The sequence below is a fragment of the Penaeus chinensis genome, chromosome 4 (assembly GCF_019202785.1).
Source record: "Penaeus chinensis breed Huanghai No. 1 chromosome 4, ASM1920278v2, whole genome shotgun sequence".
Taxonomy (NCBI): Eukaryota; Metazoa; Arthropoda; class Malacostraca; order Decapoda; family Penaeidae; genus Penaeus; species Penaeus chinensis.
The window spans coordinates 25,237,997-25,251,599 of NC_061822.1; the positions used below are offsets into that span (position 1 = coordinate 25,237,997).

The 13,603-nt window shown below is 36.4% G+C and overlaps 1 protein-coding gene across 1 annotated transcript; it reads right to left on the minus strand.

Annotated features, from left to right (window-relative positions):
- Window positions 1-5,492: 5,492 nt before the first annotated feature.
- LOC125024901 (mitochondrial intermediate peptidase-like) lies at window positions 5,493-13,548 on the minus strand. Its single transcript, XM_047612666.1, has 14 exons — window positions 13,146-13,548; window positions 12,439-12,567; window positions 11,195-11,328; window positions 10,897-11,021; window positions 10,505-10,646; window positions 10,142-10,330; window positions 9,729-9,870; window positions 9,147-9,357; window positions 8,647-8,774; window positions 8,138-8,265; window positions 7,699-7,906; window positions 7,032-7,157; window positions 6,639-6,760; window positions 5,493-6,303 (listed from the first exon to the last, which is right to left on the minus strand). The coding sequence occupies exons 1-14, from the start codon at window positions 13,341-13,343 to the stop codon at window positions 6,129-6,131; spliced, it is 2,157 nt and encodes a 718-aa protein (XP_047468622.1). The 5' UTR covers window positions 13,344-13,548; the 3' UTR covers window positions 5,493-6,128.
- Window positions 13,549-13,603: the final 55 nt, after the last annotated feature.

A 13,603-nucleotide genomic window follows, 5' to 3' on the forward strand; every position in this document is an offset into this window, starting at 1 on the left:
AGACTCTTACAGCATGTTCATTTCCCTTAGCATGGCATTAAATAATAGTTATGAGTTTAGAGCTAATCTCCGTAGGGTTTGGAATACCTGCGCAGTAATTCAATTTCAGGAATCCTGTAGTATACAGTCACAAACTCTTCCATAGTGATCAGAATCTAGTTTCATAGCAGCAAGAGAGACTACAGTTGAAAAAAAAGTCTGTAGAGTAACTATTAACTGTGTGTATTGTCTGTCATCATAGCTTCTTTAGTGCAAACAGTTATTTTGTCTCCTAATTTGCATATTTTCAATATTTATGTAGGTAAGAATGGGTCTGGATTTTCTTTATTAATTGATAATCACAGGCCAATTGCTAGTTTCTTCTTGGAAAAAAAAAAAATGAACGTAAACAGATTCAAGGCAATACTGAATGATGTATTCATTCACTCATAATATGCACCTAAGGTAATCGTATGTAAATCATGCAGGTATTCTTGACTAAGCAAAATGTATTTACAGAAACCATATATCAAAATTACCAGTGTCATTATTTCACACTTGCTTGATGTTAATGGTTTTCAGTGTTACTACTTGTTAAAAGGCAAATGTACATTTCAGAAGTTTTACTAATGATTCTTGATACTTAAGTCATGTATATTTTGCAACACCTTTTGAATACTATTTGTGGTTCCTAACATTTAATTCATTGTTATCCATAATCTTTTAAGTAACTTGGCTGATAAGGATTTTGAATTGTTGAAAGCAGGGATGGCAAAAATGCATATTGTTTTTTTCTTATTTATATTCATACTTTAATTTTTGGATTTATGTATTTCAATTTTTTTAATTAATTACAAGTTACTTAGAGATGCATAAAAAGCAAGGCTCCTCTCGGCTTGTCAATTATGATATTGCAGTATTCACAATTTAAAAATCTAAGTGCATGAATAGTTTCTATAATTACTTTATGGAAATTATTAAAATAGATAAGTTTGTTAAAGGTAGGTAAAAAAAATTATATATATCTAAACAAAGGAGCCGATATTATAAGTACCTTGATGTAATGAGAGACATAGGTACACTAACTGTTCTAGTTTAAAAGGCCCCTTACCATTTCTTGACTACACATTGGAATGGGAGTAAATAGAGTAAAAAAAAAAGTGAGATCATATCAAATCCAATGTAGATGAAATGATAGCTTATATTCAAATTAAGAAGAGTTAATCAGACTTGGGTAACATTAACCTAATGGGTGTTGGTGGCAAGACTACAGTGCCGTACAAACTGGAATAAAGGTTTTATTTATTGTCTTTACACATAGATGGCTCTACAAGTGCTTTGTCACCAAGGAGTCAGCTATTAGTCCTACCTATCTCATCTGTTTACCCTTTTCCTTCATTTTTTTAAAGATTCACTTCTGTTATTTTATTATCTTTGATGTTATTAATATTTCTATTAACAATTTAATACTCATAATATCAATAAGAATGATTACAATGTCAATATTAATATTATTGGAAAGAAAAACGCATTTTCCCGCCAATTCAAGGAGTGGGGAAATCAGGATCGGTCACTTGGGCCAACTGATAGACTCACTAACTCACTAAAATGTAAAGGGGACAGTAACCCGCTGACATTGGGTTAATATGAAATTCAGTGTGAGCCTGAATTTGTTATAGCTTATTCCAGTTGATGTATTGGCCAGAACACGAAGAAAAGAGACAGTCATTGGATAAAGTTAGAGACTGAAAAAATGCATCAAAACCATATTTGTTCTCTGATAATTGAATTTCTTGTAAAAAAAAGTTGTTAAAGGAGGGAGGGGGGGAGGGAGAGAGAGAGAGGGGGGGAGAGGGAGAGAGAGAGAGGGGGGGGAGGGAGAGAGAGAGAGGGGGGGGAGGGAGAGAGAGAGAGGGGGGGGAGGGAGGGAGGGAGGGAGGGAGAGAGAGGAGAGAGGAGAGAGGAGAGAGAGAGAGAGAGAGAGAGAGAGAGAGAGAGAGAGAGAGAGAGAGAGAGAGAGAGAGAGAGAGAGAGAGAGAGAGAGAGAGAGAGAGAGAGAGAGAGAGAGAGAGAGATAGATAGATAGATAGATAGATAGATAGATAGATAGATAGATAGATAGATAGATAGATAGATAGATAGATAGATAGATAGATAGATAGATAGAGAGATAGATAGAGAGATAGAGATAGAGATAGAGATAGAGATAGAGAGAGAGGGGGGGGGGAGAGAGGGAGAAATGTATATTCTTATTAGGTTATTAATCAGTTTGCTAACTTCTTTAGTATCCTTCTAATTCATATTAAGGTTTATTACTTATCACTCTCAGCTTATTCTTTGAAGTTTTAGTATGAAAAAACAAACCTACCTACCACAGCCACTGGGTAAAAAAGACATACATGAGATCCTTTCATGTCCTGTCCTTCAGCAAAAATTCAGAATTAAACTTTAAAATACATTTATTATTGATAATGACATTTAGTTAGTCTCCTTTTTTGTTCAGCCCTTATTGTTCAACCATTGCTAACAAAAGAGGCCCATAGTTTGTGATGCTTATAATGTACCGGTGTGTGATATGGTTAAGTACCAATTCAGTTTGCCTTAGACTGTTCCTCCCCCATCCGAGTGAGAATGTGTTATCGCAGCGGAAAAGATTTAGGGTATGATTGCTGTGCTGATGTTGAGTAAGGTTATAGGAAAGAAGTAACTTCTGAATGATTATCAGATGTTTTTCAATCTGTTTTAGGTATTATATTGGCAAGAGCTGTGATTTATATGGCTAGTTCTTGCATTTGTTTGGGTTAAAGAGAATGGGAGTGTGTGTTATTGATGTGTGAAATTGTTGAAAATATTTGTTGAAAATGTGAATTATGATAACAGGAATATAATGATCAATATCAATGAGGTTATTAATGAGAATAATGTTCATGATGCTGATAACAGTTGAAAATCAATAATAATTATGAGCTGATGTGCCTTGAGAATACTTCTGTATAGGCACAGTCATGAAAATACACTTTAAAAAGCTCTGCACTTGAACAGTTTCAGAATCTGCGGGATGCTTTTTGTTAATGTGCCTTCTTAGAACTGTTGTATGAGCAAGAACTCTGTTGGATGTGAAAGGAGGTATTTACAGCCGAAAGGAAATAATCTTTAGTAATCCACAGGCCCTGTTGTTTTGCTTTATGCATATTGTCTGTCTGGAAGTGACTAACAGGATTTTCAGAGATGGCAAGGGACTCATTCTTAAATATGTGTAGTATTTATCATATTTCAATCAATTGCATTTAGCATTATTTTTGTATTATATTCAACATTATCCTATTTTTGTATTATACTGAAAATGTACTTTCTCATAGATTTTTGAAATTGATTTTAACATGTATATATTTTGCTTAATTAATATTCTGTGCTATTCCTAAGTAAATCTCTCACCCAATGTGCCAATATTTTCACCTGTAAATATTATTAACAGTGCAAATTGCATGTAAAACTTTGCTGGTTTTCTCTAGTATGTAAGCATATATATTTTTTTTAATGTAGGATTTCCTTTTTGTCCTTATGTACTTGAATATAGAAGTTAATGATTATAATTAATAAAACTTTGAACACTTCATTGCTCTTTGTTTTTGCAGTTGTAGATATTAGATGTCAATGCTGCCTTTCCAAAATGCAGCTCATGAGTCTTTCAAGTTTTAAATCTAATAGATTAATGTTGTTGTGCAATATTTCCTTCATTTATAAATGCCAGAAGAACAACGCTTGTCTTTCTCTTCCCTTGTAGTTATTGCATTTTTTTAATGAGTCATTAACTTGGAGAACCCCTTTTGGAGGAAGTCAATATAAATATTTTTGGGATGTATGGCCTTAAATGATGATTATTTATTGATAAAATAATAATTTTTAGATAGAACATACATGTACAATAATAATATTGATCATAATGGTTATCATTATAATGATGATGATAATAACCACAATAATTGATAAGGATAACAATAAAACGAATAATACAAGTAATAATGGCAATGATGATAATGATATGATCTTAATAATAATAATAATAATAATAATAATGATAATAATGATGAAGATGATGATGATGATGATGATGATGATGATGATGATGATGATGATGATGATGATGATGATAATAATAATGATAAAAATAATAAAGATGATGATGATGATGATGATAATAATGACATTGGAAGAAATAATATTGTTAACAGTTCTACTACAACTACTACTAATGATGTTAGAGAGGGCCAAATAACCTCAAATCCTAATCTAATACTAAAAGACCCACAAAAAATGCACATAGTTCAGGTGACTGAAACTTCATGCAACGTGATTCAGTGAAAGAAAAACTTGTTATTTTTTTGAGAAATATATATTTTATATACACAATATAACAAATGTACCAAATCACAATACCATTATCAATAATAATAATTGAACAGGTATATAAGCACCATTTTTATGAAGAATGTAAAACCTAGCAACATTCTGTAATATCTTATAGCATTATATTTCATATTTATTTTAATCATTTACAAACAGGAACACCATTTATAATGTTGTTTTTGTAGATGACATAATTATTACAAATATTTGCTATTATGAGGAGGAGGAGGAGGAGGAGGAGGAGGAGGAGGAGGAGGAGGAGGAGGAGGAGGAGGAGGAGGAGGAGGAGGAGGAGGAGGAGGAGGAGGAGGAGGAGGAGGAGGAGGAGGAGGAGGAGGAGGAGGAGGAGGAGGAGGAGGAGGAGGAGGAGGAGGAGGAGAAGAAGAAGAAGAAGAAGAAGAAGAAGGAGAAGGAAGGAGGAGGAGGAGGAGGAGGAGGAGGAGGAGGAGAAGAAGAAGAAGAAGAAGAAGAAGAAGAAGAAGAAGAAGAAGAAGAAGAAGAAGAAGAAGAAGAAGAAGAAGAAGAAGAAGAAGAAGAAGAAGAAGAAGAAGAAGAAGAAGAAGAAGAAGAAGAAGAAGAAGAAGAAGAAGAAGAAGAAGAAGAAGAAGAAGAAGAAGAAGAAGAAGAAGAAGAAGAAGAAGAAGAAGAAGAAGAAGAAGAAGGAGAGAGAAGGAGAAGGAGAAGGAGAAGGAGAAGGAGAAGGAGAAGGAGAAGGAGAGGAGGAGGAGGAGGAGGAGAGAGGAGGAGGAGGAGGGAGGAGGAGGAGAAGGAGAAGGAGAAGGAGAAGGAGAAGGAAGGAGGAGGAGGAGGAGGAGGAGGAGGAGGAGAAGGAGAAGGAGAAGGAGAAGGAGAAGGAGAAGGAGAAGGAGAAGGAGAAGAGAAGAGAAGAGAAGAGAAGAGAAGAGAAGAGAAGAGAAGAGAAGAGAAGAGAAGAGAAGAAAAGAAAAGAAAAGAAAAGAAAAGAAAAGAAAAGAAAAGAAAAGAAAAGAAAAGAAAAGAAAAGAAAAGAAAAGAAAAGAAAAGAAAAGAAAAGAAAGAAAAGAAAAGAAAAGAAAAGAAAAGAAAAGAAAAGAAAAGAAAAGAAAAGAAAAGAAAAGAAAAGAAAAGAAAAGAAAAGAAAAGAAAAGAAAAGAAAAAGAAAAATAGAAGAAAAAGAAAAATAAGAAGAAAAAGAAAAAGAAAAAGAAGAAGAACTGCATTTTCATCATGTGCAAAACTGGATTTGAAATGTCATAGCAATGCCATAAACCTGTCTGGTTATGTCTGACTAATCTCACAAACATATCCCTGAGAAAATTAATTGAGTTACTTCACTTTTCCATTAAAAAATGACAACAAAATGCCTAATCCCACACACATTCATAGGATAGACAGTTACAATAAAAAGGCAATGGAAAGAGTGACAAAGTAAGGGAGCTTCTGTCAGTTTAGTTTGTAGTTTAAAACTCTATAGATACTTGAAATAAATGTTCTATTATGCTTAATTTTCATCATAAAGAACCAGCAACTGACACAGTAAAACTTACACATCACATCAAAACAACCTTATTGCTCTGTAATTTTCTTTTGCACATTTTGACAGACAACCAAGATCTCTTACAAGTGTCTTCACTTACTTTGAGAAATACTCTCACAGTCCAGCCATATCCAAATAGTACACCCTCTTTCATGATACCTCAATATTCAACATCAAAATGCCTTGGACCTCATTTGCAATACCCAATAAATCTGAAGAACACATCCTACTTTGCAGTGACTGTCTCCACCCTCTCTTTCTTGGACTCCAAATCTGTCCTGAGGGCCTCCACCATGCTCTCTGCTGTCACCTCACGGCCGAGGAACTCTCCCACCATAGCTCGGGGGGGTTTCCCTCCTCCATGAGCTAGAACTTCTTGGCGATATTTCTCACCCATTTCCCTGTGGAATGAAGATGTCATGGTTGTGTCATGCTGGTTCAGTACATAACTTTTCTTTAATTCAGTGTGAAAGGTCACATGCGTGCATGCACTGAGAACGACAGACGGACGGACACACACACACACACACACACACACACACACACACACACACACACACACACACACACACACACACACACACACACACACACACACACACACACACATATATACAGTCTCTCTCTCTTTCTTTCTTTCTTTCTCTCTATCTTGTATATATAATAAAGCCAAATGCACATCACATAAATCCCTTAATGAAAACAGCGACTATACACCTGTACGAAACCAACTCACCTGCTGAATGGATTGTCTACAAAATACTTCTGCCAGATCCAGGAGGCCACAGCGCGAGATACCAGGTACGCGTAGTATTTTGCTCCATAGCCAACAAGGTGACCGAACCTCAGTTGCCATGCCTGAATAATAATAATTATAATTATAATTATAATAATAATAATAATAAAAATCTATGATAAAGTTCCTCAAGAAATGGTAAAGAACTTTAATACTGTTTAAGAGTGAAAACACCAAAAGTATTTAGAGCTAAATCAATGCAGTTCCATATAGATAAAAAAAAAAAAAAAAAATCCAGAGATAGAAGTCAAATACCAGGATACAAGAAAACAGACTCTGGCCCAATCCATACAAGAGGACATAAAATAAGTAAAGAGGTTAGAGTATACTTACAGTATTGGGGACATATGGAAGCCCATAATATTCATTCTGCACTTTCTCTAATATCTGTGTTGTGGTTGTAGTTGAATCCCATCGTTCTTCACTGTGGTAACGCTGGTCAAGCATAGAGTAGAAGGTCTGGAAAATAAATATTATTATTTTTTTTTTTTGCTGAAACACTAATCATGAAGACATCTATTATTTTGTTGTAGAAAAGAGTGGTCCAGAATGAATTTAAAAATATATGCTTTACATAGGGGAAAATAAAATACCTGACAATAATTTTGTTACAAAATAATGTATATACTATGGATTTATCTTTTTGATGCAAAATGGATTAAGTACACTAGATAAAAATGTACTGACATATCAGTCAAATCAAAAAGATGATACAAGGGAATATGAAAATACATAAACAAACAAACTCCACAGCATAACACAGACACTTCTACTGCATAAAATTAATACTTTCGCACAATACCTGAAAATAAATTCAGAACACTATCTCCAACCAACACTTTAAAGAGACTGAATATAAGAAATTCCAGAACAGTCTTGAAATCTGCCTCACAACACAATAACACACCAACATCTAAAATTTGGACAAGGAATAATGAGGGATATGATCCCTTTCACTAATCGCACATTGAAATCTATAAAATACGCAATGACATTATACCTGCAGCTGCATTTCTGAAGCAGCGAACACAGACTTGGATGCGACCAGTTTTTCAAGCAGTGTGTCAGGGATGGGCTCTCCTGTCTTGTAATGGCGGGCATAGGTGCGCAGGACTCTGGGGTCCATAGCAAAGAACTCCATCAGGATTGAGGGAACTTCTGCAAAGTCTGTGCTGCAGCGTGTTCCTGTCACATGCTGATACTGCGTTCTGGGGAGTGGAAGTGTCAAGGGAATTATAAAAAAAATTAGAGATAATATAAAATAATAAATTATAGTAATAAAGAGTACAACTAATAATGATAATTAACCTGAAATAACAACATGAATAAAACATAAAAAAAAAAAAAAAAAAAAAAAAAAAAAAAAAAAACTGCAGAAAACAATGTTTATAATAACAAACACAGAAACTCACACACACACAGAAACCTGGCCTTCTAACCTTGCAAGCATGGAGTGCAGTGCATGACCCATCTCATGGAACAGATTCTCCACCATGCCAGGCATGAGCAGAGAGGGCGTGGACCACGTGGGAGCAGGGAGATTCAGGTGGAGAACCACAATGGGATCCTGGAGTGATAATAATGATGATAAAGATGATAATCATAATAATGATGTTAAAGATGATAATCATAATAATGATGATAAAGATGATAATCATAGTAATGATGATAAAGATTATAATCATAATAATGATGATAAAGATGATAATCATAATAAAAATAATTAAAATAGTAGTAATATTAATAATGATGTTGATAATACTAATATTAATAATAATAATGATATCTTACAACAGCAATCACAAAAGCTAAATCATGTTCTGTAATAGCAATACTAATGCAATACTGGTAATACCCACAACAGCATCCTGCAAAAGCGATGACTTACATTATATCACATACACATATTACACTACTTACATGTAGACATATACTTTAGTGCACTTACTTGGTACGTTCCATCGGGGAGCAGCTTCCCACCCCTAATGGTGAAGTGGCAGTCCTGATGGGCCTTGCCGATGCGCTCGTAGAAGTCGCAGTAGATGTAGCCCAAGAGGCCTTCTGTTTCGTGCATCACTGAGGAAGAGAGAGTGGGGGGGGGTTTGGGTGAAAAAAGGGGTGTTGATTTTGCACTGCAGGGCTGGTTTTGAAGGGATGAATTTGAGGGAGAGGACAATAATTATCATCTAAGCAGGTGTTTTGTGAAGATACTATATGTAAATAAGTGGATTGATCAATAACTATCTAATAATAATATTTAAAAAATGAAATCACTCTGTGATTCACAAATATTGTGTGAACACATATCAATATTTTGATTGTGTTACAGCCTAATTGATCTCTCTTAATAATACTATTTTCAATACATTTTACATTCTTTCCATACACACACTCTCTCTCTCACTTTCACTCTCTCTTTTTCTCACTCCTACTCTCTCTCCAACCCACCAGCCAGCTTATACACATCGCTGGTCCAGAGTTCCCCAGGCAATGGTTCCTGCACTTTCAGGGAGACGTTATACAGATTCTGAAGCAGGCTGCTGAGCCCGTCCATGACTGCCCCTAGAGAGAAGTACGGTGCAAGATCACTTCCACTCATGGAGAATTTGCTCTGCCTCGCCTGGCCAGTGAAGTAAGGCACATCCCATGGAGCTAGGTCCTGAAAAAGCATTTGTGGTTTCCTTTAATATATATCCTGTCTATTTACTTATTCATTCACTACTATTATATATGTTCTCTTATTTGTCTATCTAATTGTTGATTTATAAACTGGTTTATTTGCTTCTCTTATTTCCATGAGGGTAGTGTCAATACAATGACTGTAATTTACAATATGAATCCACTAACTTATTCTAAAAATATGAAGTAAACTATAATCGTATGTGCTTCACGACATCTGAGTTGCACCTTTTCAACTTAATAAAAAGAAAAGACAAGATCAGAAAAGAAAAAAACAAGCAAATAGTCTTCAGAACAAGCTTTCTAAATAATGGGTAAAAAAAAGCCACAACAACAATGAAAACAGCTCACCCTTGCATATCTGTATTGTTCTTTTTTCATCTTCTCCATTTCCCTGAAGTCCTCCTTGGCTAACGGCCTCACCTCTTTTGACACCAATTTCAAGAAATTCAGCACAAGGTCGGGAGACTCGGCTAAGCTGCTGCTGACAGCTCTGTGACAGGGAATGGACACAAACATCAGATATATCAGACTCTAATATAATAATAATGATATAAAACTAACCTTGGAAATACCATAATATAGAAAAAGAAAGAAAGAAAGATGGCTAAAAATGAAACATAAAACAAATAAGATTGATTATCATTAAAAAAAAAAAAAGCCTAATTGTTCCAAGTAAATGATCCTAGTATATAGTAAAGTATAGTAAGCACTGGTTAATATGAAGTTCCAGTAGATCTCACGCTCCCCAGCACAACACAAACCTGTGGGCATAAGATTTGAAGCCGCAGATGGTGGCCATCTCATGCCGTCTGGTGAGCAGCTCTGTCAGAAGGTACTCCTGATGCTGGTCAGGGTGTAGGAAGATCTTGTATGCAGCCTCCCTTGTGATCTCCATGTGGGCATCTGCATACAGGCCTGTTACCACTATGTTGTCTCCATCTATGGCAAAGCTGTGGAGTGAATATGACATGCATATTTTTGACATGTAGGACTAAAAAGAAACCTTTCATTTCATACAAAATAAAACTATAAAAATAGATTCTTCATATAGCCCATAAATATAATCTACACATCCATATACCTTTTGGATATGGAAACTGACACCCTAATTTCCAACAACTTACTACTGTCTAATGGACTCAGGCAGCTTCTTCTTGGGAATTGCTCGGGACTGGAGGGAGCCATTCATGAAGTGCTGCCCGAGGGTCAGGATTGCCTCATTCAGGGCTACCACACGGCACCGCTTGGCCTCGTCCAAGTGGATACCTGTGAGGTCGTGGAATGGGGAATGAAGTTTGGAATGACCTAGGTAGCTATGTATGTATGTTTGTGTATGTGTATGTGAATGAAAGAGTGAGTGAGTGAGTGTGTGTTTTTCATGCATAAATATGTATCAAAGTGAAAAACCTTAAATCTAAATCTAAATACAAAGATAAACAATAACACAAATCTTTACCAGTCTTCTTATCTTTATGAAGGAAGCCTAACCTAAACCTACAACCAATGGAGAACTAACCTGACTGCTCAAAGTCGAAGAGGAAGAGCCTGGCCACGTGCTGGTCAACATCTGTGGTCGGGAAAATATCACCATTCTTTACGACCGCCCTCAGACTATCATATAACTGTCGGTGAGTATTTAACCTGGATCAGAAGGAAATGTCTTAACATATGGAAAGGAAGGAGGATATAGTATATGCTCCTCATAAAATCACTGCCTCTGGATAAAATAAAGAGAGAAGAATTGAAGAGAAGGATAAAAGAAGCTTTCGTATAACAACAGATGTCTACAAGAGAAAAATTTGACTTATGCCTACTGTTCAACAAGTCCACCTATGGCGATGCTTGCATCCTCTGCAGCATGGGAGTAGCGCGCATGAGGATGTGCCATGCGGATGAACTCAGCCAAATCAGCAACCCGACAGAGAGTATCTGAAAGGTGATCAAAGACCTGGAAAAAACAAGAGACAAATTAATTAACAATATATCCAATAAGACAAAGAGATTCAGGCAAACCTTTCCAATCTATTCTTACATCTCAGTTAACTGCCATGTCAAATACTGATATCATTATTTATTATCTATTGTTCTATTTCCTTTAAATGGTTGAAGTAATTAAATACTTGAAGATTCCAGCAGCTTCTCTAAATTTCTTACCACTGGTGCAGGGAGACTTCATTGTAACGATTCCTTCATGAATAATAAGAGCAAGTGCAACAAAGTGATATGGCCTTAGTCAATTAGTCGAATCCATACAACACCTTGACATGAGAGAAACAGGTCAAACTAAGCCAACACAAAACACGGTACACTCAGAGATTATATAGAAAACATATATTTCAAAACCACTTATTTTTTTATGGCAATTTGTAATCTTTTAGTAATGGAAACCTATGACTACTGTGTTTACCAAGAATAGCACATAAGCTTCAGAGAAGTTCATTGTCAATTTTATATTTATCTAATATAAGTTTCTAGACCTTGAATTTCAACAAAACAATTACACAGGCACGTTATCAAATAAGCCTTGCTACATACAGGCACATAAAACACTCCCTGCCCTTCATGAGCTTTGCAGAATCACAGATGCCTTGAGTACAAGTAGTACACCCCACATGCCTGTTATAAACACCTCCTTTCACTCAATACATAGGCTATAAATAGACTAGACACCACCTGCAGAAACAATTTTCAGTCACCCCATACTATCATGGATGCCCTTGAAGAGTGTGCAGTCTGGAACATTGACAGAAAATGCCCCAACATAACATTCTCCCAACACTAAAGGAGTGCGCTGGTGAAGTGTTCACCTACCTGCATATTGCGAGCTTCTTATAAAGGGAAGCCTGGGGACCCACAAGCACCCAACTAACCAACCACTCATGGCTGAGAATGGTTTCCTGGGGTAATCGACTAACACAGACACTCTTTCCTTGCACAGTGAATCCAGCTAAAATTACTTTGCAGTTACAATCTATCTATGTTAGCATTACTATTGTCATTTCACATCTTTCTAGAATTATTAACAACAGTATGTCCACATTAAAATCGACTCTCCCACCTCCACCATTTTGCGCGACCTTTCTTGAGAGCAGCACTCGGCCACCAGAGACTCTGCTTCTCGCACGGCATTTTCCTTGAGCAAATAGAAGCCTTCAGGTTCATTCAGCTCTGGGAGACCAAACAAGCCCTGAAAATGAGAATGACAATAAAGTAACTTCATGTTGAATAAAATGGTATCAATAATACTACTAATAATGATTACAACATTGTTATTAAGAGAGAATAAATAAGAATAGGTATAGTCTGGCTTCTGAGCCCGTTCTCTCTTCACTTTGGTATTGCTGTACTATGACTAGACAGATTAGGGTATGCTACAAGTCATAATGCTGAATTATCACAGAGGTTGACAAGCTCTATCATGCCAGAAAGAACAGGGTGAAATTCAACTGGCTTTTGGCAGAGCAAATGCTATGCCCAAAGTGGCCAATATAAGTATCTGTTGATAGTTCTGCTTCTCTTATGCAGACTGGTTCCTTTAAGATGCAGTACATATAATTTTCCTGAAAAAAATCTATACATGATCCAATTAAAAAAATTGCACAATCAAGACACTATCAAATACTAATAATCTAACAACCTATCAACGGGTATGCGCTTGCCACCCCAAACCCTGAGCCACAAATTACTGATCCTGTTCCCCAAAAAGACCAAAAATGATCCCAAATAATAAAATAAGCCCCAAAATAGCCTCCGCAGCGCGCTCACCGTCGACCCCTTGGTGAAGTGGAGGCTCAGCAGCTTATTCGGCTTCGCGTTGAAAGCCGAGGCCAAGGGAGACCAGGTGTTCACGGTTCTCCTCGTTATATCTGTTCTTCCGCCGTTTTCTCTCCTCCTGAGTGTCCATCTCTGTGCAGGGCGGCCGAGCTTGCTGAGGACGGCCGCTGGCCCTTTTAAGATCTGCATAATGCCCGTGAATTCGCAGGGGGCTTCTAGGGAGTCATTGGTTTTCTTCTTCCTTTTCCTCTTCTTCTCCTTCTTCCTTTCTGCTTTCAATAGAAGGTTTCAAACTTAGAGAAAAGGCTATAAGTTTAATAATTTCAGCAGGTTTTTTTTATCTGTTGAAAGTCTCTTGCACTATCGAGGTTTACGGCTTTACCTTCAGACGACAGAATGCACTCCGGATTTTAACTCCGGGTTGTGTTACGTATTTACCATTAATATGA